This window comes from Sorex fumeus, unplaced genomic scaffold (genome assembly GCF_029834395.1).
Source record: "Sorex fumeus unplaced genomic scaffold, SorFum_2.1 ptg000093l, whole genome shotgun sequence".
Classification (NCBI taxonomy): Eukaryota; Metazoa; Chordata; class Mammalia; order Eulipotyphla; family Soricidae; genus Sorex; species Sorex fumeus.
This window is the reverse complement of record NW_026606150.1, coordinates 8,946,135-8,972,277: the sequence shown is the minus strand read 5'-3', so window position 1 is coordinate 8,972,277 and position 26,143 is coordinate 8,946,135. Positions and strand designations below refer to the sequence as shown.

Sequence of the window (26,143 nt, the reverse complement as noted above, 5' to 3'; positions counted from 1 at the left end):
TGTGTGTGTGCATGCATGTGTGTGTGACCCAGTGCTGCGTACATATGTGTGCGTGTGCATGCAAGTTCCTGTGGCCCAGTGCTGTGTGCATGTGTGTCCATGTGACCCAGTGCTGCGTACATGCATGTGACGTGGCCCAGTGCTGCATATGTGTGTGTATGTGTGTCCATGTGGCCCAGTGCTGTGTACGTGTGTGTGCGTCCATATGTGTGGCCCAGCACTGCATGCATGTGTGCGTGTGTGCGTGCATGTGTGTGGCGTGTATGTGCGTGTGGCCCAGTGCTGTGTGCCTGAGTGCTACCCGTCACCCCTGTCACGGCATGTGGTGTGGGGACTTTCACCCCAGTCCTCTGCGCCCCCATAACCTGAGCTTGAACTCGAAGGCTGATCTCTGGCCGGGCTCAGGCCTTTCCCCGCTGTCCTGGGAGAGTGGGGGTCGCGTCTGGTCCCTGTGGTCTCTCCTTTGCTTCTGGTTGGGGTTTGGGCTCGGGGTAGGGTGTGTGGTTAGAGGTTAAGGTTTAGTCAGGGGTCCGTTGGGGGTTAGAGCTTCAGTCAGAGGGTGGGGTTAGGGTTAGGGGTACGGTTAGGGGTCAGGATTACTGTTGGGGTATGGGAAAAGTTAGGGTTACGGTTAGGGGCTGCGGTTCGGGTCAGCTGGGGCTACCCACTGTTAGGTTAGAGTTATAGTTCATGTGGGTGTTTAGGGACAGGGTGATGGTACAGTTGGGGTGAGGGCTACAGTTTAGGGGTAGAGTTAGGGCTCTAAGGGCGTAAGGGGTGCAGCTGGCTGTGTTTAGGGGTAATGGTAGGGCTCAGTTAAGGAGTGAGGCAGGCAGTTGGGGGTATAGTAGGGGGTTTGATGGTGGAATAGTGGCATTAGGGGTCAGCAGTGGGGAGGGCAGGGGTCAGGATGATGGGGTCACCGTCTGGGGGCTGATAGCGGCAAGCGGTTGCGGCATAGTTTAGGTTAGCGTTAGGGTTGGGTTATGGTTATATAATGGTTATAATGTGGATTGGGCAGTGGCGGGGTTAGGTTGGGATTAGGGTTGTAGTTAGGGTTAGGGCTAGGGTGTTAGGTTGGGGTTAGGGTTGTAATTAGGGTTAAGGCTAGGGTTAGAGTGTTAGTTTGGGGTAAGGATTGTAGTTAGGGTTAGAGTGTTAAGTTGGGGTTAGGGTTAGGTTGGGGTTAGAGTTGTGAGCAGGGTTAAGTCTAGGGTTAAGGGGGCTGGAGCAATAGCACAGTGGGTAGGGCGTTTGCCTTGCACGTGGCCGACCCGGGTTCGATTCCCAGCATCCCATCTGGTCCTCCGAGCACCGCCAGGAGTGATTCCTGAGTGCAAAGCCAGGAGTAACCCCTGAGCATCGCTGGGTGTGACCCAAAAAGAAAAAAATAGGACTAGGGTTAGGGTGTTAGGTTGGGGTTAGGGTTAAGGTTAGGGTTGGGTTAGGGTTAGGTTTGGGTTAGGGTTCGGAAGGGAGCCAGGGTGGGGTGTATGTGGACAGGCAATGGCAGGGTTAGGGTGGGCGGTTGGTCCACGCAGGGGTCGAATCAGCTCGCCTTTCTTGTTCCTGTTGAGACCCTGCCGTGTCCCCATCGTCCTGTCCCCTCTCCTGGTCACTCCAGCTGCTGCTCCCTTCCTGGGGCCCCTCTGCGCTGTTCTTTGTGTAGGGACATGCCTGAATCTGGCGAGTGAGTGTCCGCCCGGTGACTTGTTGGGGGAGACTGTTGGGGGAGGTGAGGCTCCCGATATTCGGGCTTCTGGGCCCCATGTGGTCCTTCCTCGGTGGCCCCTGCTTGCATCTTCTTGGCCTCTCAGCCATTGGCCACTGCCAAACCAGGGTCCCGCAGAACACGCGGCCCCCGGACACGAGCTGGGCTGGAGCGGGAATGTCCTCTGGGACATTTTCCGTCACTGCTGGGTGCCCAGGTGACAGCTACTCTCATGGGTGCCCATGCACTCCTGCCACTGGCCACTACCCGCAGGTGAGGTGTTCAGACCTGGCAGTGGCCAGGACTCTGCGCTCTGTACTGTGTAGGGGGCGCATGTCCATCCATCCGTCTGCTTCATTTCTTCATCTGTTCATCTGTCCACCTGTCCATCCTCCTGTCCATCTGTCCATCCGTTTGTCCATCTTGCTGGTCTGTTTCTCCCATGCCAGTGCTAGTTGCTGGGCCCCTGGACAGCCCACGCCCCACGCCCTTGCTCCAGGCTTGCCCAGGCCCCCGCTCCTGGGCCCGGAGCCCGGCTTGTCTCTCTGAGTGGACGTGTCCTCACTCCTCTCCCTGGAGCCCGGGCTGGGGGTGGGCACAGGGGACCCGCTTCTCCTGGTCACCTGCCCAGTCCAGACACGGGAGTGGACTGTGGGGGCAGAGCTCACGGGATGCCGGCGGGGACCTGGGGCAGCCCTCCGGGACTCTGCACTACAGGCCAGGGTGTGTGCAGGTGTGTGTGGGCCGCGTAGGTGTGTGCAGGTGTGTGAACCCATATAGGGTGTTCAGGTGTGTGTGTGTGTGTGTGTGTGTGTGTGTGGCCCACATAGGTGTGTGCAGGTGTGTGTGAGGGCCGGCATAGGTGTGTGGGTACAGGTGTGTGTGTGTGTGTGTGTGTGTGTGTGACTGGGTGCAGGTGTGTGTGTGTGTGTGTGTGTGTGTGTGTGGCCCACATAGGTGTGTGCAGGTGTGTGTGAGGGCCGGCATAGGTGTGTGGGTACAGGTGTGTGTGTGTGTGTGTGTGTGTGTGTGACTGGGTGCAGGTGTGGGTTTGTGTGGGTGTGAGGTTTGTGTGGGTTTGAGGTGGGTGTGCCTACACTCACACCTCCCTCCCATCCATCCCTCCCCTCCGTCCCTCCATCCCTCCCCTCCACCCCCCCATCTCCTCCCTCGGCTCCCTCTCCCTTCCCCGCCTGCATCTCTGAGGCTCTTTCGCCCCCTGGTGGCCGGTCTCCACACTCCGCTCTCTCCTTCAGACCCACTAACGGGCTCACTGTGGGTTGCCGAGGGCAGCGAGGGGGTGTCCTGCACCCCACTTCTTTGGGGGCTGGTAGGGACCCCAACAGACAGCTTCCCGGCCCTTCTGGCCTCTTCCTGCCCCCTGCCGCCCCCCCGGGCTGTGTCCTGCAGAGGTGACGGGCCCACCTTCCCGTGGCAGCCCTGCCTGGGGGCAGCATCCTAAAGCCTGTTCCCGGGCCTGGCTTGGGCGCCCCACGAGACCCTGTTCCGCGCCCGCTGCTGGCCGCATCTCTGTGCTCAGCCCTGTGGCTCTTCCTCTGGTGATGCTCAGAGCACAGTGCTCAGGTGGCTTCAGTCTGAACCAGGCCGTGCTTGGCCTGCTGGTGCCCCTCGACCCCCTTCGTACTCAGTAGGCCCCGGTGGGTGCTGGGGACCCCCAGGCAGGGCCAGCCGAGTCTTTCTTTAGATGTTTGTCCTTTGATCCCTGTGCCCAGAGCCGCCCCCGGGATGGCGCTTGTGCTTTGGAGCCTGGGCCTCGGTTTCCCCAACTGGAAAAGAGCCTCTAGACTCCGCACCGGCTAGACTGAGGTGGTGGGGGGGTGGGCAGGGAGGCGTGTGGGTCTCCCCCAGGACGGCCCTTGTGCTCTGGGGCCTGGGCCTCGGTTTCCCCAACTGCAGAAGAGCCTCTAGACTCCGCACCCGCTAGACTGAGGTGGGGGGGTGGGCAGGGAGGCGTGTGGGTCTCCCCCAGGACGGCCCTTGTGGTCTGGGGCCTGGGCCTCGGTTTCCCCAACTGCAGAAGAGCCTCTAGACTCCACACCCGCTAGACTGAGGGGGGGGGTGGGCAGGGAGGCGTGTGGGTCTCCCCCAGGACGGCCCTTGTGGTCTGGGGCCTGGGCCTCGGTTTCCCCAACTGCAGAAGAGCCTCTAGACTCCACACCCGCTAGACTGAGGGGGGGGGTGGGCAGGGAGGCGTGTGGGTCTCCCCCAGGACGGCCCTTGTGCTCTGGGGCCTGGGCCTCAGTTTCCCCAACTGCAGAAGAGCCTCTAGACTCCACACCCGCTAGACTGAGGGGGGGGGTGGGCAGGGAGGCGTGTGGGTCTCCCCCAGGACGGCCCTTGTGGTCTGGGGCCTGGGCCTCGGTTTCCCCAACTGCAGAAGAGCCTCTAGACTCCGCACCCACTAGACTGAGGTGGCGAGGGGTGGGGTGGGCAGGGAGGCGTGTGGGTCTCCCCCAGGACGGCCCTTGTGCTCTGGAGCCTGGGCCTCGGTTTCCCCAACTGCAGAAGAGCCTCTAGACTCCGCACCCGCTAGACTGAGGCGGGGGGGTGGGCAGGGAGGCGCGTGGGCCCCCCGAGCCCCCGGGCACGGCGTGTAGGGCTGGTCAGGTGGAAATGGAAAGGCGGCCGGCGTGGGTGCGGGAAGGCCCCGGACCCCCGGCGGGCGGGCGGCGCGGTGCCGCGCGCGGACACCAGGCGGCGCTGTTGCCCGCGGGATGCCGGCGGGGCTGGCGGCCGCCCAGGCGCGTCCAACCGCGGCGGCGCAGGGGCCGGCGGGCGGGCGGCGGGGGCTCGCGCTCCACGTAGGGCGGAAAGGGCCGCCGCTCCCCTCTGCTACGTGGCGTCCTGGCGGCGCCCCCCGCCCCCGACAGCCAGCCCGGGCGGGGTGCCGGGAGGCGGGGAGGAAGCCGGGCAGGGGCCCGGGGCGCGGGCGCTGGAGGAAGTCGTGTGTGCACAGCTGTGTGCCTGGAGCGCCCGTCTGGGCCCTCACGTGCGAGCCGCGTGTCCGTGGGCCTGCGTGTGTCCGTGGGCCCGCGTGTGTCCGTGGGCCTGGGTGTGCCGCGCCTCTGGTGCGCCCGTGTGTCCGCGTGGTGCGCGCGCGCGCGTGTCTCTGTACGTGTTTGTGTGTCTGTGTGTGCTGTGCCTCTGGTGTGTACGTGTGTCTGTGTGGTGTGCGCATATGCGTGTCTGTGTACGTGTGTTTGTGTGTCTGTGTGTGCGTTTGTGTGTCTGTGTCTGTGTGTTTGTGTGTGTGCGTTTGTGTGTCTGTGTCTGTGTTTGTGTGTCTGTGTGTGCTGTGCCTCTTGTGGGTCCGTGTGTCTGCGTGGTGTGCGCGTATGTGTGTCTGTGTATGTGTGTTTGCGTGTGTGTTTGTGTGTCTGTGTCTGTGTTTGTGTGTCTATGTGTCTCCGTGTATCTGGTCCCAGGTCTGGGGCGGCTGCCCCGGCCCCCCTCTACCCCAAGGCCTGTTCAGGGCGTGTGAGGGGCCTGCTTCTCGCTCACATCGCAGCCCCAGACGCACAGACTCCAGCACACGCACACACACACAGGCACACACAGACACAGACTCAAGAAACACAGAAGCACACGGGAACACAGACACAGAACACACACAGACACACACAGAGACACAGTCACACACAGACACAGACACACAGATACACACCAACACATGTAGACGCAGTCACAGACACAAAACACAGACACACAGACACACACACACCGGCACACACAGTTACACATAGACACACACAGACATACAGACACACAGTCACACACAGACACACACAGTTACACAGACACACAGTCACACACAGACACAAACAGCCACATAGTCACACACAAACACACAGTAACACAGTCACACACAAACACACAGTCACGCATAGACACAAACAGACACACTGACACACAGTCACACACAGACACAGAGTCATACAGTCACACAGTCACACACAGTCACACACACAGACATACACAGTCACACACACAGTCACACAAAGACAAACAGTCACACATAGACACACACAGACACACAGCCACACACAGTCACACACAGACACACACAGTCACACACAGACACACAGTCACACTCAGACACAAACAGACACACAGTCACACACAGACACACAGTCACACACAGACACAAACAGCCACACTGACACACAGTCACAGACACACAGAGTCATACAGTCACACACACAGACATACACAGTCACACACACAGTCACACACAAACAGACACACAGTCACACATAGACACACACAGACATACAGTCACACACAGTCACACACAGACACAAACAGACACACTGACACACAGTCACACACAGACACACAGAGTCATACAGTCACACACACAGACACACACAGTCACACACAAACAGACACACAGTCACACATAGACACACACAGACATACAGTCACACACAGTCACACACAGTCTGGGTGTGCCGTGCCAGACACACACAGTCACACATAGTCACATGCAGGCACACGCAGTCACACAGTAACACACAGATACACAGTCACACAGACACACAGTCACACACAGACACACATAGACATACACAGACACACAGACACACACAGTCACACGGACACACAGCCGCCCGCAGTCACACGGACAGGCACACGGAGCGGGAACTGTCCTGGGCTGGGGGTCAGGAGCCCCCGCGGGCCCCCGAGGCCGGGGATGATGTCATCCCTGCGGCTTCTCCCCACCCGCGGGCCAGACGGCCTCGCGCCCCGTCCCCCCACGGCGCTTCCTGGCTCCTTCCCCCAGCGAGGGGCCAGCGCCCGCTCACAGCCCGTCCCCCCTCTGGCCGCCCCTCCCATTGGCGACCCCTTGCCCTGGCCCCTTCTCCGGGCTGGTCTCTGCCCCTTGGGCCTCGGGGGTGTCCGGGTGAGGGTTGTTCTCCCACCCCTGGAACCGGAGACCAGGCCCGCTTGCTCGCGGCTCCCTGCCGCTCCGACCCCACTTCATCGTGGGGTGTCTGTGTCACAGGCTCGAGCAGGAAGCGGCTGGGGCCCAGCAGGCCCCCGTGGACACTGGGCTGCCCCCACCCAGGTCCCTTGTCCTGCGGGGTCCTGGCCTGGGGGGCGGCTGGAGGGGCTGACGTTCCCGCAGTGATATGGAACGTGCGGGACGGAAGGACACGGGCTCGGGCGCTGGGCTGGGGTTAGGGCCGTGCCCGGCTGTGTGTGCTCTGTGTGCTCTGTGTCCATAGGTGTACGCACGTGTGCACAAGTGGGGACATGTGCAAACGTGTACACGTGTACATGCTCAGGCGTGTGTCAGTGTATGTCTGAGCAGTGTGTGAGCACGAGTCTACACATGTGGGATCATGTGTGTGCTTGCCGTGCGTGTGAGTGTGGGCGTGTGCGTGTGGGATCATGTGTGTGATTGTGTGAGCATGTGCTGCATGTGTATGGGATCGTGTGTGTTATTGTGTGTGTGCATGTATGGGGGGATCATGTGTGATTGTGTGTGTGAGGACGTATGAGTGTGTGAGCATGTGTGTGAGTGTGCATGAGTGTGAGCGTGTGTGTGAGTATGTGTGAGTGTGTGTGAATGTGCATGAGTGTGTGAGCGTGTGTGTGAGTGTGCGTGAGGGCGTGAGCGTGTGTGCGTGTGTGTGTGTGCGGTTGCTGGTCTCCCCCTCACAGGTGTCCGGGTGGTCCCCGCCCCCTCCCGGCCCCTCCCCGCTGCTCCCGCGAGATTGTGCTGACTCAGCTGCTGCTGGCGCCTGGGCGCGCGGGGGGCTCCCGGCCCGGACAAAAGTCAGCTCGGTGGGGGCGGGGCGGGGCGGGCGCGTCTCCGGCCCAGCAGCTGGGCAGCCTCACTCTGAGCCGGGGCAGCTGACGACCCTCAGGCCGTGGGGGGCCGGCCCTGTGCTGCGTGGCTCCCGGGGGCTGGGGGTCTTCGGGGGGACGGGTGTGGCCGTGGGTCCGGCAGCTGCAGCCCTCGGGGCCTGAGAGGGGCCCAGGCCGGGCACGGGGGGGTCCCCGCAGCTGCTGGGACAGCTGGCGCGGTGCGTGCTGTGGGCCCCTCTCTCGGCAGGCCGAGGGGCTGCTGCCCTGTGCCCGGCCCGCCCGGGCAGCCCCTCCGCGCCCCCCACACCCTTTCCTTCCTGCGGCTGCCGCAGCTTTTTTTGAACGCGGCCGGTGAGGCTTGAGGGGGCCCCCGGGGGTCCACACACACCCCCGGGCCCCAGCTCGGGTGCAGGGGCAGCCGTGGAGACTGGTTGGGACGGGGGCCACACGCTCGGGCTGACACACAGACACACCCGCCTCACACGTGCACAGGCACACACACACGTGTACAGCGAGAACACACATAAGCACACATGCACACATGTACACAGCCCGGAGCTCTGGGGCGCTGAGCACTCTTGTGCCGGGGCAGTGGGGGCAGTGGGTGCCCGGGGATGGCTTGGGGGTTGAGTCCAGGTGCCCACGAAGGCCTGGTGCTGGGCTGGGCCCCGTCTGGCTGGCGTCTCGGGGGCGTGATGGGGCCCAGGCCAGCGCCCACTGCCCACGCTTGTGGGGAGCACGTGGACCCACTGCCTGGGTGTGGGTCACAGCCACTCGCGCTGGGGTCTGGGCAGCTGCGACTCGCCTGGGCTCCCCGGAGGCTCTGGCCATGGGTCCCAACGGCCTGGGGAGTGGGAGGCGCCTCCAAGCCCGGCTCGGGCACAGGTGAGGGGCACTCAGGCAGGCACCCCAGTAACCCTCTTTTGGGGCTCCGCTTCTGCCCACGTGAGGTGTGTGTTAGCCCAGGGCCCAGCTCTGGGATCTGTGGGGACCGTGGCCTGAGGCTCTGTCCAGGGCCCACGCTTGGGGCACCTGGGGGCGTCAAGGGGATTGGAGGGGCAGGAGGGCTTGGGGGGACAGAGGGATTGGAGGGTTTGGGGGGTCAAGGGGTCGGAGGGCTTGGGGGTTGGAGGTCGGAGGGCTTGGGGGCTGGGCTCCTCCGGTAGGGGTGAGTGGGGGGCAGCAGTGGCCTCCATGGGGCGCGGCATCGGCAGCGGGTGGTGTGGCCACTGGGGCCGGTTTGTCCTACTCCTGAGCCCCAGGCTGCTTGGCCGATGGGGTTTGCAGCGGCCATGCCGTGGGCATGTACCACCGTCCACTCTCCCGTCCACACCAGCGGGACTGAGTGGCTCGAGGCCTCCTCCCTGGCCGGGCCCACCCTCCCCCGCCCCGTCCTTGGGGAGGCTGGCCTGGATCCCCGGGGACAGGGGGGCCTCGTTCGCAGCTGGACAGAGGGACGGGGCCTCCTTCGCCGCGGGGGCGGGCTCCCGCCACACCTGGCCCAGTGGTTCTTTTTCAACGTTTTCTTTCCTTTCGACCCCGTGCTCGCTGAGCCGTCCATCTCTCGGCCCTCTCGGGCATTCAGGGTCCCGGCGCCAATCCCGCCACCAGCGTCCCCCGTTTCCCACCCCCCCACTCCCAAGCTTGCCCCTCTGGCAGACACAAAAATCATTTCTTTGATGTCGCTTGTTACAACAAAATGGCTAATGGAATTATCCAGAATCGTCCAGTTAGAAGAAACTCTGCGAGATGGCGGTGTGGGGCGGAGGTTACGGCCCCGCCTGTGGGTGTGGCTGCTACACTATTGCTTTCCACGGCGCCTTTCTTCACTGTGAGTCTTTTTTTGCTTTTTGGGGGTCACACCCAGCGATGCTCAGGGGACCCTCCTGGCTCTGCACTCAGGAATCACTCCTGGCGGTGCTCGGGGGACCAGATGGGATGCTGGGAATCGAACCCAAGTTGGCCGTGTGCAAGGCAGATGCTCTGCCCGCAGTGGTATCGCTCCAGACCCTCACTGTGAGTCTTTGTCTGCACTCCTGGGCTGGCGGTGCCGGTGCCTGCGTTTGAGGCCGCGTATGTGGCCGTGTGCGCCAGAATCTGTAGAATTGGGCCGAGTTGACCCTGAGTTTTCGGCCAGAAGACACATGTCCCCGAGTGCAGCAGCCCGGCGTCCCTCCTGAGGTGAGCCGTGAGTTTCTCACCCATTCACGGAGGAGCGTGGGGGTCTCGCCACCTGGAGCCCCTGCCTCAGGGCCGCCCTCCTGACCTCTGCTCTGCCCTCCCTGGGTGCTCCTGGGCCCTCCTTGCCCCTGCCCACTCCTGCCACCTCAGTGCCTGTGTCCAGCTGGTGGGTGCCTGGGCTTTCTGTCGGTCTGTGCTGGGACCCCGGCTGCGGACCAGTGGGGGGCCAGGCCTGGCTCAGACCAGCTCAGTTCCAGGAGGCGCCTGTGGACGTGGCCTCGCTGAGCGGTGCATCCGGGGAGGTGGGGGGGGGTTGCATCCCCCAGGCCCCCCCGCCGGTGCTCCAGGTGCAACCGGGCCCTGGGGGCCTCGCGCTCTTTCCCACCGTGCGAGGCGGCCTGCCGTCCGGCTCCAGAACATTCCAGCAGGCCTCCGTGCCCCTTGGCAGCCCGCAGCCGAGCACCTGGCCGTCACGGATGGCCCCCAGCCCCGTGGCCGCGAGCCCGTCCGGACGTCATGCTGCAGGCATCCGCCGAGGCCGCGCCTGGCTTCTCTCAGGAGCCGTGTCCTCCGGGTGGCCGCACTCGGCTGCTCCGTGCCGGGCGGGATGAAGTGGCCCGCGTTTGTTTATCTCTCTCCGGGCTGAGGGGCGGCCAAGCGCCGACCAGCTTCCTCAGACTGTGCCACGGGGGTTCAGGGCGCTCAGCCCGCCACTGGGTCACCCCAAGAGGCCTGTCCACCGCTGCCAGCACAGGAAGCCCCGACCAGGGCCTTGAGCTGGTCCTGGGCGTCCTGTGTGCTCCTGACCGCGTCCTCCAGGCCGCCCGACCCAATTCCTCCCCTCAGGCATCTCCTGGCCACCCCCTCGCTCGTGTGCTCGTCTGGGGCCCGGTGTGTCCTCGGGGTTCCCTGCCTGCCTCTCCCCTCTCTGTGGTTCACTGTCGCTTTCCCTGGTGGCTCAAGGAGGGCCGGGTCTCTCACGTGGCCGAGTCTGTCTCCCGGAGTGTCTGTTCCCCCCTGGAGGCTGCTGCGGTCTGAGCTCCGTGGGAGATCCCAAGGCTGTCCCTGGAATTGTGGTTCCCCGAAGCTGTGGATCTGGGATCCGTCCTGGGGTCGGTTTTCTGGACAGTGACAGGCGCGGAGGGAACCGAGAGGCCTGGGGCCCTGGCTGTCCCGGCCCCAAGCAGTGGGGAGCTCCGGTGGGGCCCCCCTACACGCCCTGCGGTCCTGGAGGATGTCAGTGAGGCTATGCTTACCCCCTTCCCACGAGTGTCGCAAGCTGGGTGCCACGTGGAGCACATGACGCCCACGGCCACTTAGCTAGCTTCTTCCACAAACTTCTGGAATTCCCAGGCGCCCGGGGTGGGGAAGGGGGTGTCACTATCACGTAAATTTCCCGGCGGTGGTGTCTCAGCTCCCGTGATGCGTGGTTCCCCGTGGCCCTCGGCCACGTCATCTGTGGCACCACCATTCCACAACCCGCAGTTTTCGTGCAGTGGAACACGGGCCTTCCTCGGTTTTGCTTTCAGAGCAGGCTGAGGGGCTGCAGGTGTCCCTCAGATGTGGGGGCTTTCCTGGCCCCTCTGTCTAACTCTTTCTGGGGGACGCGACCGCTAACGCCCAGCCACCAGCTCACTCTCCACACTGCTGCACCTTGTCCTTCCCGGACTGCCTGACCAGGATCCCCCATTGTCCTTCCTGCCTTTGGGGGCACCCAGGGAATGTGGACCACATGTGCACCGTCTGTGTACACACACTTGTGTGTGCGTGGGGCTCAGTCCCCACTGTCACCTGTACATGTGGCATCTTCAATGACAGGGACCGCAGCCACGGGCACAGAAACCATGTCAGTCAAGCTAGGGTGCTGCCTGGGGTCCATATTGAGCCCCATGCACGCACAAGTTGTGTACACAGACAGTGCACATGTGTGTGCACAATAGACATGGCACACACATGTACACACTGCACAGAAGCACACGTGACACACGCACATACACACCACATCCCACACACATCACGCATATGCGCACACATCAGAACACGTGGGTGTACTAACAGTATGCCTATGCGCATAGCACACGTGCGCACACATTGGACACATGGCCCACGCACACGGCATGTACACACGTGCGCCTGCAGCACACATAGCCAGGCCTGCCCGCCACAAACACTGCTCTTTGAGCTCTTGGCGCTCTTGGGGCCTGCGGAACTGGATCCCACTGTCTTCTCTGGCTGTTGGTTGGGCCAGGTTGGGTGGTGCTCACATCTTACTCCTGACTCTGTGCTTGGGGACCCTGTGGTGCCCAGCAGTGCCCCTTCCTGCACACGCCAGTTCGAGGCCGGCCTCCCCGGGACAGGCTCGCTGTGCAGTTGGCCTGGGCCGGGCGGTCGGCCCCGATGGCCTGTGGCTAGAAATGGCCCCGCCTGGGTGGGCGCGGTGGGCGATTCGTGCTGGACCGTGTCCGGCAGCTCGGTGGCCCAGGCCCCCACGCCGTGTAGCTCGGGGTCATCCCGCTCCACCTGTGCACAGGCCCCTCAGGGCCTGGGTGCTCGGCCATGGCTGTGGGGGCCACATGAGGGTCCCGCTGCTCTGCCCAAGGTGGGTGCAGGCCACGTCCCCCAGCCCCGCCTCGCTCGGTGCCAGGTTGGGGTTCAGAGGTGCCCTCAGCCCGCAGGCTCTGCAGAGGGGTGAGGGCGGCAGCAAGGGTCCCAGTTGCCACAGACTGTGGGGAGCACCGGGGAGCCCAGCGGTGTGGGCGCCGGGCACAGACGCGGGTGCAGAAGCTGGGTGGGTCATAGTGCTGACCGGGGCAGCGGGCATGAGCGGAGGCGGCTTCACGGCCCAGACGCTGCCCCCGCCGTCCCGGCGGCCCTGCCTGCCCCTCTCGGGCCCCTGCCTGCACTTGGGGTGTCCGAGTCCTGTGGGTGCCTCTCCCCACTCCAGGGGACACCCCAAAGCTGCAAGCCTTGCAGCCACAGCACAGCCCGCCACTCCGGGCACAGCTGAGCAGGGCCTCTGAGGGGAGGGAAGGTTCTAGAAAAACCTGCTCTGGGAATGTAGCCAAGTCTCCTCACACCAGAAGGAAGGACAGCTACCAGCCTGTACTCACACACACACACACACACACACACACACTCACATCATCATACACACACCCACACGCCCACACACTCACACACACATACACATATACATTCACACACTGTCATACACGTGTACACACACACTCTCACACAAGTACGCACTCGTAAGCTCATAGACGCACAGCACACACACTCAGAAATACAAGCACACGTAAAAACACACACAGGCACATATATGCACTCACGTACTCTCATACACCCGTACACACACTCACACACACGCGCACTCTCCTACACATGTACACACTCACACGGTTGCACACACATTCACACACATGCACCCTCACACAAGTACACGCCCACAAGCTCAAAGACAAATGGAGCATTTTCACACTCACATGGACACGAGCGCGTCAGAACACACACACGGGCACACACGTGCACTCACACACTCTCCTAGGCAGGCACACGCACTCCATGTCTGCACACGCGCACACCTCGCAAGCACACACACACGCTCGTACTTGCACACGCACTTGCACCTGCAGACCCAGGGACACCCGCCTGTGGACACACGTGCGCTCCTGCACCCTCGCCCGCACACGTCTCTGCCCCCCGCGCATGCCGGCTTCGGAGCCTCTGCTTTTCCCGGTTTGATCAAACTCGATTCTTCTGGCGCTTCCAGCCCGTCCCTGCCGCGGCCCTGGCTCCTGGCGTCCTTGTGGGTCTCCTTGGCGGGGGAGACCCCAAGACTGGGGCAGCCGCAGTGGGGTGCGGGTGGCTACGTGTGGACACAGGCCCCCATGGGCCCCCAGGGCGCTGCTGTCTGTGGCGAGGCGCCCAGCGAAGCCCCGAACTGGGCCAGTCTCACAGGCGGGCAGAGACCAGGTGGGGGCCGCCCTCGAGCTGGCCCTGGCCTGCGAATGTGGGTCCCGCCCCAGCGTGGGGGAGTCTCCTGCGGCCGGCCCCGCATCTCCATGGGTCCCCTCTATGGTGGGGGGTTGGCGGGCTCCAGGGCGCAGGATGGCAGGAGGGACCCCTGGGAGGGCCTGGTCCCAGGGTGGGAGCTCGCACCCCGGCTGGCCCGTGGAGGGGCTTCCGTGAAGGGAGTGGGCCCGGGGCTGGCCCGCCCGCTGCACGGGGTGGGGGTGGGGGCCTCGGGCCCAGCTGGGGGCCGGACCCTGATGTCCCCACAGCCCTGCAGGAGCACGATGCGCTCAGCTGTCCCTGCAGGGTGGGCGTTTCCAGGCACCCAGCTTGGGGGAGGCCTCGCCAGTGACTGGGCCGGGGACGCGCCCCCGGAGGGAGCATCTGGGACATTAGCCTGGGGTCCCACGCCACAGCGGCGTCCTCCAGAGTCTTGGGGGTCAGTGTCTGGCCTGGGGCCCCCAGAGGGTGGGGCTGGGGTCGGTGGCAGCACTGCACCCAGCACAGGTCGGAGGGTGCAGGGGACAGCGGGGCGGGCAGACCTGAACAAAGGGTGCTTTCAGGGCCTGCCTGCCCCTGCTCCCAGCCGCTGACCTCCGGGGGACCCTGACCGCAGGGCGCCGGTGGGCCCAGGCTCACTGGCTGGCCCTGCTTGTGGGGGCTTCACCAGCCTCGGCCTGACAGGGTGGCCTTGAGGACGCAGGGAGGGCGGGACCCCAGGCCGTGTCGCCAAGTGCTCGATGGTGCCCCTGTCTTGTTTTGCTCGACCTGCCGTCCAGTGGCCTAGAGCCCGAGCTGTCCCTGGCGCGTGTGGCTGGACCCTGCGCCCACAGATGCCGCAACGTCGCCCCACAAAGGGCGCCCACTGCCAGAGAGTGGGTCGCCCACAGGCCCCGGCCACCAGCAGGGCCCCACTCAGGGTCACCCTCCCCAGTGCCCGGAGCTGCAGGACCAGCTCGGTGTCCACTTAGCAAACCTTTGCCTTGGCTCTGGGGTCAGTGGCCCCACCCCTGCACCGAGCCCCCCGCAGACGTGCGTGTGGGTGCCCCTGGTTCTGGGCTCTGCCTCGCGGACACGGGCGCTGCTGGGGTCAGCCCGGATGGGGAGGGCCTGACGGGTGGCTCGGTGGGCCTCTGTCTGTCACCCCCGGCATCCAGAACCTTCCGGGGGCACCGCCCAGCTGCTTTGTCAACACTGCCGGGAAAGCGGGGGTCGGAGTTCAGGGACCCTCGGCCGGCAGCTGCCGTCTGTTCGATACTGAGCGAACAAGGTCCGGCCCAAGGCCGCACTTTCCGTCCCCCCGGGGGGGGCAGTGGGGGCTGACCCTGACCGAGAGGCCCGGGAGCCCCCCAGAGGCCCGCGAACCCCTGTGTGCAAGGCTGAGACGCACTGTCCACTCATGGGCCCGACTGTGTGTGTCTAGCTAACACAGCTCTGTGGCCCCCAGAAGGCCACTTTGCCCCGGCCGCCCCCATGTGCCTGTAGAGCCCGGACAGTGGACACACGAGCAGGGCCAGGCGGCCATCACACCACTGGACAGCTGCCCTGTCCCGCAAACAAAACCTCTGTCCCACTATAGCACAGCTGTCCCCGCCCCCGGCCCGCCCCTGCCCTGCCCATCACAACACCCTTCCTTGGGGGCTCGGGGGACTCCCGGCTGGTGCCTGCTGCAGCCCTTGATATGCCCCGCATGGTGGGGGGGTGCTCCGGGGACGTTGGCCTGCGGCGACCCCACCAGCCCCAGCCCCACCGGCCCCTCTGGACCCCCATGTCCGAGTCTGAGAACAGGATCATGGCGCCCGGGCTGGGGGCGACGAGGCAGGGTGGCGTGGGGGGGTGCAGGTGTGCCCAGGGGTGCCTGGCAGACCCCTCCTGTGTCTGCTGTCTGGGAGGCGTGGGGGGGGCCTACTCTCTGTGTCAGAGACACTGACCGCCCCCCCAGCTGCCCTCTTGGGGGCAGGGCCCAGGGCTGCCCTCGGGGGTGGCCTCACCGCAGGCCCAGGTGGGCACGTGCCAGGGCCCTGGGACCACCGTCAGTAGGAGAGCACAGGGTCTTACTCATGCAGGGGCCTCAGGGTCCTGGGGGCGAGAACAGGGGGTCAGGTGGTGGACAGATGGATGGACGGAGGGCTGGTGGCCGGACGGGCCGACCCTCATCCTGGTGCTGGCAGGTCGCGCGCCTCCCGGGGCCCCATAGCTCAGGGGCTGCCCTGACCGGGCTTGCTTCTGCGTTGGTAGCTTGTGCTCAGGGGCCAGCCAGGCTGAGGGCAGCTGGGACGCCCCTCTTTCCTTTGGGGGACCACACCCGGCGGTGCTCAGGGCTGACTCGGGCCCTGCACATGGGAGCACTTTGGGAGCACTCCTGGCAGGCTCGGGGACCATCGAGGCACTGGGAATCAAAGCCAGGGGCACGGCAAGCGCCCACCTGCTGGACTGTCGCTCTGACCCTTTGCGGTTTTTTTTAAACTTTCATCTTTTGAAGTTTGGATTGCACCTGGCAGTGCTCAGGGCTCCTTCCCGGTGGGACTTGGGACCCTCAGGGTCTGACCCCTGTGTGAGCCCCCTCCTGGCCTCGGCAGGGGCGCCCAGAGACCCGGGAGCTTGTTGGGTTTGGCCCGTTTCTGCAGGCGCGGGTGCAGGCGCGGGGCCCTACCTGGGGCCGTGGGCATGTTCCTGCCCCCACAGGGCCCCCAACCCCACCGCCCCGTCCCCTCTGCAGCCCCGTGGGGTCCGGCCCTTTCCGGGGTTGCTACGGACAAGGTGCTGCCCCACGTTCTCTCTACCCTGTGCAGTGTCAGGGCCCCGGGGACAGTGTCACCCGCAGTTTTGTGGGGTCTTTGGGGGGCACTGCTACCTGTTCTCTTGCTTCCTGCCCCCTGGAATGGACCTCCCTGTGCTCTGAGGCCACCAGGCTGGGGGAGGACTCGTGGGTTAGGTGACGGGGGCACCAGCCTCCCCTCCCGGTCAGGGGGTAACGGCTGGGCTGGTGTCCCTGTGGGGTCCCTTCCACTGCCACCCCCTGTCCTGGCTTTTCAAGGTGCTCCCTGTGGGACCCTGTGAGGTGGTGGCCTGTTTCCGGGATGCCATGTGTGGTGGCCCCTGGGTCAACCTCTGTTCTGGGGCCAGGGTCCACCCGGTTGAGGCTGGCGTGTGCCCCTCTGCCAGGGGGCTGGGTTGCAGCTATTGGAACGCTGGTGCTGTGGGGAGAGTTTGGGCTCCGGAGGGTCAATGTTCATTACGGCTCCACTCAGAGTCTTGCTTCTTCATGCAGTCATGGTAAAGTTTTCCTTTTGGGGAATTTACCAATTCGTCTCGGTGATTGTTGGTTTAGAGCCCTCTCCTCTAGAACCTAATTTCAAAGCCGTCTGTCCATCTGCCTGTCCCTATCTTGCTCCATCCTTCCACCCACCTCTTCACCCACCAACGAATTCACTCATCCATCCACCCACCCATGCTTCCACACATCCATCCACCCATCCATCCATCCACCCCTCCATTCATCCATCCACCCATCCATGCATGCATCCGTCCACCCATCCACCACCCACCCATCCATCCATCCCTCACCCATCCATCCACCCACCCATCCACCCATTCACCCATCCATCCATCCATTCACCCATCCATCCATCCTTCCATCCATCCACCCACCATGCTTCCACCCACCCACCCATCCATCCACCCATCCATCCATCTGCCCATCCATCCACCCATCCACCCACCCATCCATCCATCCCTCCATCCATCCCTCCATCCATCCACCCACCCATCCATCCATCCACCCATCCACCCATCCACCCATCCACTCATCCGTCTATCCATCCACCCACCCATCCATTCATTTATCCATCCATCCATCCATCTATCCACCCATTCACCCATCCACCCACCCATCCCTCCATCCCTCCATCCATCCCTCCATCCCTCCATCCCTCCATCCATCCACCCACCCATCCATCCATCCATCCACCCATCCACCCATCCACTCATCCGTCTATCCATCCACCCACCCATCCATTCATTTATCCATCCATCCATCCATCCATCCATCCTCCCATCCATCTATCCATCCCTCCATCCCTCCATCCATCCACCCACCCATCCATCCATCCACCCATCCACTCATCCGTCTATCCATCCATCCACCCACCCATCCATTCATTTATCCATCCATCCATCCATCCATCCATCCATCCACCCTCCCATCCATCCATCCATCCATCCATCCATCCATCCATCCATCCATCCAATCCATCCACCCATCCATCCACCCACCCATTCACTCATCCATCCATCCATCCATCCATCCATCCATCCACCCACCCACCTACCTGCCTATCCATCCATCCATGCCTGCATCTGCCCCTCTATCTCTCCATGAATCCGCCCACCCACCCACCTGTTTATCCATCTCCCTCCCTCCGTCCCCCTCTTGTGTTCCCTGTATGTTCCCGCGTTATCCATGTGCCATCCACGTGCTTGTCCTTGGGCTTCCTCTACCACCCCACAAAGTCCCTTTCTCTCTCTCTTTTTAAAATTTTTAAATTTCATTTTTGTAAAGTTGCTCACAATAATTGTTTTCATGCAATATTTCAACACCAGCCCCTCCACCATGACACCTTCCCACCACCATTATCTCGAAGTTTCCCACCACCACCCAAGCCTGCCCCACAGGCAGATGCTGAATAATTTATTTTGTATGAGATGCCACGCAGCTGCAAAAACGGCAGTGCGCTCCTGGAATTCTAAATTTTTTAAACATTTGGGGTTCAGAGGCATCTCTAGAGCGTGCTGCTCTCCTCCGAGATTCATTTGTGAGTCTCTGGATCATGACTCCATCCATCCATCCATCATCATGTTGGATGGTGGCCTATTCCCGGGCTGCCATGTGTGGTGGCTTAAACAGTGCCCAGAGGCACTGTTCATGGGCGTGACTGCCAGGACGCAGGAAGGGCTGGGAGGTGGGGGGAGGTCGCCCATCCCCGACACCCTGAAGCCTGGAGTTTTCAGTCCCTGGTCCCACGTACCTGGGTTTTTCAGTGGGTTCATTCTCATGCATGGGGGGCTTGGGTCTAGCCTGTGAAGGTCGGCCGTGAACATGGCGGTGATTGGGTTTTGGAGGTTTGCGGCTGCCGGGGTTCACCTGGGGCAGGTGGAGGGACACACTTGCCCCCCTCCAAGGTGCCCCCGTGAAATCAGCCTGGCACTGGGTGGGGAGACATCTCTGCAGTCTGCTGCTCTCTTCCGAGAGTCATTTGTGGGTCTCTGGTTTTGGTCTCTTTTGGGAGGTATTTATGGGCTCTGAAGCAAGGCCATAACGAGCTTGTGTTGCTGAGCCGGAGGTGGGTTGTGGGCGTGGCTCCCACGTGCCTCACTTCTGGCCGCTTAACTTTGCGGGAAACGTGGTCCCAAGTTGTTGGGGTCTAGCCAGAGACACAGTGGCAATTTGGGGGTTCTCAGGAAGCCTGAAGACACTTCAGGCTGCTGACGCACTCGCCCTGCAGGTACAGGGTGGCCTGCTGGCGGCACCGTACCCCCTCCAAGCCCCTTTCTGGAACAGTCTTGGTGGCTGACGTTATGTGCGCCCCCTTTCCAGGGCTACCCTGGCCCTGCCCTCTGCCCTCTGCCCTCTGCTGGGTGTTGCGCGGTCCCTGAGTTGCTGGGACCTGCCCCTTTCCCACAAGGCTCTCCCCGGAGCATCCGGGCTACCGCGCCTATGGCCAAGCACTGGACAGCTGGCCTCTTGGGCCAGACCAGGGCACAAGCCTCAGCGTCCTGGTGTCGGGGGTCTGCCGTGCCCGTGGCGAGCCTGGCCCTGCCCCCGCAGGAGATCGTCCTGGTGGTCTTCTTCGGCACGGAGTACGTGATCCGCCTGTGGTCGGCTGGCTGCCGCAGCAAGTACGTGGGGCTCTGGGGCCGGCTGCGTTTCGCCCGGAAGCCCATCTCCATCATCGGTGAGTGGACACGGGGTGGCCGGCCGGCCGGGGGTGGGTCTCCCCTGCCCGAGGGCCGCCTGGGACACACCGCCTCTCCCCAGACCTCATCGTGGTCGTGGCCTCCATGGTGGTCCTCTGCGTGGGCTCCAAGGGCCAGGTGTTTGCCACCTCGGCCATCAGGTAGGTGGGCGTGGGGTGGGGCTCAGGGTGCGGGGTGTGCGGGGTGTGGGGTGTGTGGCGTGGGGGTGCGGGTATGGGGGTGTGAGATATGGGTGCAGGCTGTGGGGTGCAGGGATGGGGCACGGGGGGGGAGGAGTGTGTGGGTGGGTCTCCCGCGCAGCCCCCTGAGGACTCGGCATCTCTCGCAGGGGGATCCGCTTCCTACAGATCCTCCGGATGTTGCACGTGGACCGGCAGGGCGGCACGTGGCGGCTCCTGGGCTCCGTGGTCTTCATACACCGGCAGGTGGGCGCGGGAGCGGGAGGGGGGCTGTGTGTGCCCGCGTGTGCCCGCACGTGCCCGCGTGTATGTGCCTGCGTGTGCCCCCTGCTGACAGCCCCTCCCCCAGGAGCTCATCACCACGCTGTACATCGGCTTCCTGGGCCTCATCTTCTCCTCGTACTTTGTGTACCTGGCCGAGAAGGACGCCGTGAACGAGTCGGGCCGCGTGGAGTTCGGCAGCTACGCGGACGCGCTGTGGTGGGGAGTGGTGAGCGCTCGGGGCGCGGGCAGGGTCTGAGCGCGTGACTCGCGGCTTCTGCCCTCCGGGGCCCGGCATGCTGTGGGTTGGTGGGCTTCGGTCTGGGCCCGGTGAGGACCCGTGACCTTGGGGGCCCGGCCGCCCCCCTTCCCCTGGCAGCTCCCGCCGATGCCCGCCCCGGCCGCCCTGTGTGCCCACGTCCATGTTCTCTGGAAGCTTCTGGGGCACCAGGCCGTGGGGGGACAAGGACGGGGTGGGGCCTGGGCTCTGCCACACCAGGTGGGGCGCCCCCACGGGGGGGGGGTGAGCTGCCAGCAGGGCGTCCCGGGTGGGGGCAGCTGCCCAGTCGGGAAGGGCTCTGAGGGGAGTGCCCGGTGCCCCCGCCCGCCCCACCTCCACACCTGTGCAAACATCCGCCCACCGCTGCCCGCGGGAACACGGCCCCTTTGTGCCTGGCACCAGGGCCCCAGCCCTCACGCCAGCTGCAGCCCAGCGGGCTCGGCCACGCGCCCCGGGGCCATTGTTCCCGCGCCCCGGGGCTCCTCCAGCAGCTGGCATGGACGGTGATGGCCGCTCCTGCCAAGGGCCACCTCGGCCAGTGGCTTGTCCCAGGCTGCCTGACTGGCCTCTGTGTCTCACTGTCCTGTCCCCGCAGTGACCGTGTGTCTGTGTCTCACTGTCCTGCCCCCACGTGTCTCTGCTGCTCCCACCTCTGCCACCATCTGGCCCCAGCAGAAGTCAGTGGGTGCAGGATGGCTCCCGAGGGGTGTCCAGGCTCTGGGGTCTGTGGATTTGTGGGGACCCTCCGGCCCATCAGACCAAAGGAGCCGTGGGGGTCCTCAGGCTCTGCTGGCGTCTGTGTGGGGGGCTAGGGTAGGGGTGATGGTAGAAGTGTGTGTGACGGAGTGCAGGGCTTTGTGGGGAACGACGGATGGGGGACAGTGTGGGTGACTGTGTGGGTGACTGTGGATGACAGTGGGTGACCATGTGGGTGACAGTGTGGATGACTGTGTGGGTGGGTGACCGTTTAGGTGACTGTGTGGGGGTGGGTGACCATGTGGATGACTGACCATGTGGATGTAGGTGACTGTGTGGGTGACAGTGTAGGGGGCTGTATGGGTGATCTGTGGGTGACAGTGTGGGTGACTGGGTGACAATGTGGGGGACTGTGTGTGTGACCGTGTGGGGGACCGTGTGGGGGACCGTGTGGGTGCGTGGGCGGCTGGGTGTGTGGGTGGCTGCCGCCGGCTCCATGGCCCTAGGCTCCACCGTGGGTGAGAGGCAGCCAAGGCTCCGTCCCCGGCATCTGCGGCCCTGGGCTGGCTCCCCCCGAGGGTCCCGGGGAGGCTGGCCCAGGAGGCCGTCAGCCCATGCCCGCCCCCAGCCCCGCGTGGGCCCCCTGGGAGGCCGCGGCTGGCCGTGCGGGAACAGACGGCGTCTGTCCGTGCGGCCGTGCAAACACAGCTCCTCTGTGACGCGCTGGGGGTCTCGGCCCAGGAGCCTCCCGGCGCTGTTTACCCCCGAGTCTAAATTTAGAACCCGAGTGAAGAAGCCCGAGGCCTCGCCACTGCCTCTGAAGCGGCGCCTGTTCCTGCTGTCCGCGGTGGCGGGGCCCGGCCCCCCGGGCTGCCCGACATCCTGGCAGGACGGGGCCAGAGCACGGCCCCCACGCCCGCCCCGTCGGCACCCCACACAGGGTGGGGAGCCTGGCCCGTAAAGCAGCACCCCGACCTGGCCACCCTGTGGCTCCCGCTGAGGCTGAGAATGGGGGTGGGGGGTCTGCAGGCCCCCACGCACACACACCCATAGGTGTGGGGTGTGAAGCCACCCGGAGCCCTTCCCTTGGAAGGACACTCCTGGCTGGGTTTTTGCAGGATGTGTAGGGGTCTGTGAGTACATGCCCCTCCCCTGCTGACTGCGCGGCCCTTTCCCGGGTTGTGCGGCCTGCCCTGTCCGCAGCCAGCCCTGCAGTCCCCAGAGCCCAGGGTCTGTCCCTCTCAGCATGTGACCCATGCCAGCACCCCCACCTTGGACCCTTCCCAGCCCGTGGGGGGGGCACGAGGTCAGTGAGGCTTGGACTGTGGTGGCCGCGGGGTTCCCCCACCTGCGGGGTCCATCCTGCTGCTCCTCCTGACCTCAGTTTCCCCCCTGGTCATTTTGCCCTCGGTGGCTGCCCCTTCCCTGGAGAGATGCCCCCGCAACATTCTGGGGGTACCCAGTCCCCTTGAAGAGCCTCTGCAGGAGGCAGGAGGGGTCCCGGGCCAGCGCCCCCGGGACCCTCGGGGGGAGCCAGCCCAGGGCCTTGTGCATGACACAAGGCCGCGGGTGCCCTCGTGGGCCCTGCCTGTCCCAAGTGGCTGAGCTGGGCGTGGCCTGTGTGGGTTAGGGCTGTGCTCCCCATGCACAGGGAGCGACTGACGTTGACGTGGGCAAGGGTGGTAGCCGGGGGACCCCAGTGCTGGGTCCCGTGTGGGGGGGGGCAGCGGGGGCAGGTCCCTCCTGGCTGGGCCCTGCACAGCCCTTGTGTCTGGGTCCCCTCTATGTCACATCCGGGAGCCGCCGCCAGCACCCCTGGGCCCGGCCACTCCGGTGGGCTCTCGCATGGAATCCCCAGACCCCAACGTGCCGTTGACCCTGCTTGGGCCCTCGTGACCTCCAGCCTCCCCCGACCATGCTCACAGCAGGAGGCTCTGGGTGTCCCAAGCCCCAGTCAGCGTGGCCAGCCTCGTGGGTGCCGTGTCCGTGGGTGTGCGTGTGCAGTCCATTGTGCTGTGTGTGTGTGTTACTGTGTGGGTCGTGAGCATACACGCGTGCCCTGTGGCATGCACTGCTGGGACGAGTAATCCTGTGCCCAGTGTGATGTGAGTGTGTGGCATGTGGTCCTGTGTGCATGGTGTGTCATGTCTAAGAGTGTGTGCCTCTACGCGACAGGCAGCGTGTTCGTGTATGTGGCCCATACGTGTGAGCAATGTGGTATGCACGTGTGTGAGGTGCGTGTCTGCTTTGCGGTGTACATGTATCAGAGGCACATATATGCCATCTGATGTGCCTGTTTATGAGATATATGCATATTGGCCACAGTGATGCACACGTGTCATGGTGTGTGGTATACATGTATGTGGCATGCACATATTTCCACCATTTGATGTACATACATGTGATACATGACATGCCGCTGTTTGACGCACATGCATCATATATATGTAACACGTGCCCATGTGGTATGTATATACATGACAATAAGTGCACGTGTGTTTGAGGTACATGTATATGACATGTGTAGACTCACTTCTGTTTCATGCCACATGTGTCCATGTGGTATTTATGGGACACACCAACACATGTGGCATGCATGTATGTGGCACACATGTGCCGCGTGTTGCTGCCTCAGCACAGGACAGTGTGTTGCATGGTTGTGTGGGCACTCATGTGTCCATGTGCTCTGTGCATGTGCTGGGACATCCCCGTGAGCTTAGGGCCTGTGTCTCCGAGGGTGTCAGGCCTTGCAGGGGCTCTCGGTGTGCAGGGGGCAGCGGTCAGAGGGTGGCCTCTCTGGGGGACCTGGGCCCTGACTCGCTGGGCAGGACCCCCGAGTCCATGGGGGGCATTGTGCTGAAGGTGGACTTGGCTGGGAGCCGCGGGGGAGCTGGTGGCCTCAGAGGACCTCAGGGGTCTCAGGGCTGATGCTGGGCTCAAACCTTGCCTCAGGTCTGGGCCTGCGGGGGCTCCCAGCCACCCACCTGTGTCCCCCTCGGGCAGGGGGTGGACCGGAACAGGGCCAATCATGGGTGGGCAGGTGCTGATAGGCCCCGACAGTATCCAGGGGCCCTGAGAGTGTCCAGGGACCCCAACAGCATCCAGGGGCCCCCAACAGTATCCAGGAACCTCAACAATGTCCAGGACCCCAACAGTGTCCAGGGGCCCCCGACAGTGTCCAGGGACCTCGACAATGTCCAGGTCCTCGACAGTGTCCAGGGCTCCAACAGTGCCAGGTCCAGCGCCCACAGCTCCTGCAAGCAGCCCCGCCTGCCCCGAGCCCAGGGTGACCTCAGCACGCAGTGGCCGGAAGGAGGGTACGGGGCAGGTGGGTGGGCACGGGAAGTGGCCTGTCCTCTCCTCTCTCACCCTCTGGGAGGACGCAGCTTCGGGGGCTGCGGCCTCGGTGGTTCTGGGGCGGCCCGGCTCCCCGAGTCCCGGCCCGCCTGGCATCCCCTCCCCCGCAGGTGACGGTCACCACCATCGGCTACGGGGACAAGGTGCCGCAAACGTGGGTGGGGAAGACCATCGCCTCCTGCTTCTCCGTCTTCGCCATCTCCTTCTTCGCGCTGCCCGCGGTGCGTCCCCGCGTGGGGCTCCCTGGCCGGGGGCGGGGGTCCCCGGGGCTCAGAGCCTGTGTCGGCACGCGTGTGTCACAGGCGTGTCACGTGTGTGGCCGGCGGGGCCGCTGTCTCCTCAGGGCATCCTGGGCTCGGGCTTCGCGCTGAAGGTGCAGCAGAAGCAGCGGCAGAAACATTTCAACCGGCAGATCCCGGCGGCCGCCTCCCTCATCCAGGTGGGCCGCGGGGACGGGGGCGGGAGGGCGGCTGGCGGGGCGCCCCCCGGGCTCTGAGGGTGACCCGTGCCCCCGCAGACGGCCTGGAGGTGCTACGCGGCCGAGAACCCCGACTCGTCCACCTGGAAGATCTACGTGCGAAAGCAGCACCGCAGTCCCCCTCCGCTGGCGCCCAGCCCCAAGCCCAAGAAGTCTGTCATGGTAACCGCGGGCGCTGGCCGGGGCCACACGCCGGGAGCCGGGACGGCCGGGGCTGGTGGGGGCCACTCACGGGGGCGCTGGGAGGACACTGGGGCTGGTGGGGGCCACATGCTGGGGGCCGGGTCGGCCGAGGCCAGGGGCTACACGCCAGGGTCTGGGAGGGTTGGGGCCGGTGGGGGCCACACGCCACAGTCTTGTCCGGCCCCCGCTCCCATTCCTGCCGCCACCCCGATGTGACCCAGTGCCGCGCCCCGCCCTGGTGCCCCCCCCCCGCTCGTATTTGGGTTGTGGGTGACCCTCTGGCCTGGCTGTGACCCAGCCCTGGGGGCCCCGCGGGGGTCTGTGTCTGCCCCTGGAAGTCCCGGGCTCCCCGGGGTTCCTCAGGCGCCCCCCCAAGAACCCAGCACCACACTTGGGGTTTTTCAGGTGAAGAAGAAGAAGTTCAAACCGGACAAGGACAACGGGCTGAGCCCCGGGGAGAAGGCGCTGGTGGTCCCCCAGATCACCTGCGAGCCGCCGGCAGAGGGGCGGAGGCCCGTGCACTTCTCCGTGGACGGCTTTGAGACGCCGGGTGAGGCCCGTGGTGGGCGGTGGGGGTCGAGCCCTCGGCGCTGTGCACTCTGCCTCCTCCCACTCCCTTCCCTGGCCTCGCCCGGAGCCCCAGAAGGTTCCGGCACTTCCAGATTCTTCTGGAAAGTTCCGGCTCCTGCCGGAGTCCCCTGGCACACAGGTGGCGGGGAGGGTGTCATGTCTGCACTGAGCCTTGTTCCTGGGCGGGCTCGTGCCACACAGTGGGCCCGTCCCCTGCAGAAGGCGGCGTGGTTTCAGAGGGGCCAGGCCCTGCCCACCGGGAGCCCCCGAGCCTGGCTGCCGTGGCCCCCACACGCGGGCTGGGCCACTCCCGGGTGCACCGGCCAGCTCCCTCCTGGGCACGGCGGTGGCACAAAGGGCAGCCGTGACGAGTGCCGGTGCCCTGGCCTGGGATGGGCCCGAGCGGGCACATTGTCCCCATGCTA

The 26,143-nt window shown here is 64.4% G+C and overlaps 1 protein-coding gene across 1 annotated transcript in view; it reads left to right on the top strand.

The window, feature by feature from the left end:
• Nucleotides 1–26,143, top strand: part of KCNQ1 (potassium voltage-gated channel subfamily Q member 1) — a 177,562-nt gene that overhangs the window by 17,440 nt on the left and 133,979 nt on the right. Inside the window, exons 4-11 of the mRNA XM_056131593.1 lie at nucleotides 19,566–19,692; nucleotides 19,776–19,854; nucleotides 20,043–20,139; nucleotides 20,243–20,383; nucleotides 24,598–24,708; nucleotides 24,831–24,926; nucleotides 25,005–25,127; nucleotides 25,554–25,698. Of these exons, the coding sequence (XP_055987568.1) occupies nucleotides 19,566–19,692; nucleotides 19,776–19,854; nucleotides 20,043–20,139; nucleotides 20,243–20,383; nucleotides 24,598–24,708; nucleotides 24,831–24,926; nucleotides 25,005–25,127; nucleotides 25,554–25,698 (919 nt within the window). The remainder of the gene's footprint in view (nucleotides 1–19,565; nucleotides 19,693–19,775; nucleotides 19,855–20,042; nucleotides 20,140–20,242; nucleotides 20,384–24,597; nucleotides 24,709–24,830; nucleotides 24,927–25,004; nucleotides 25,128–25,553; nucleotides 25,699–26,143) is intronic.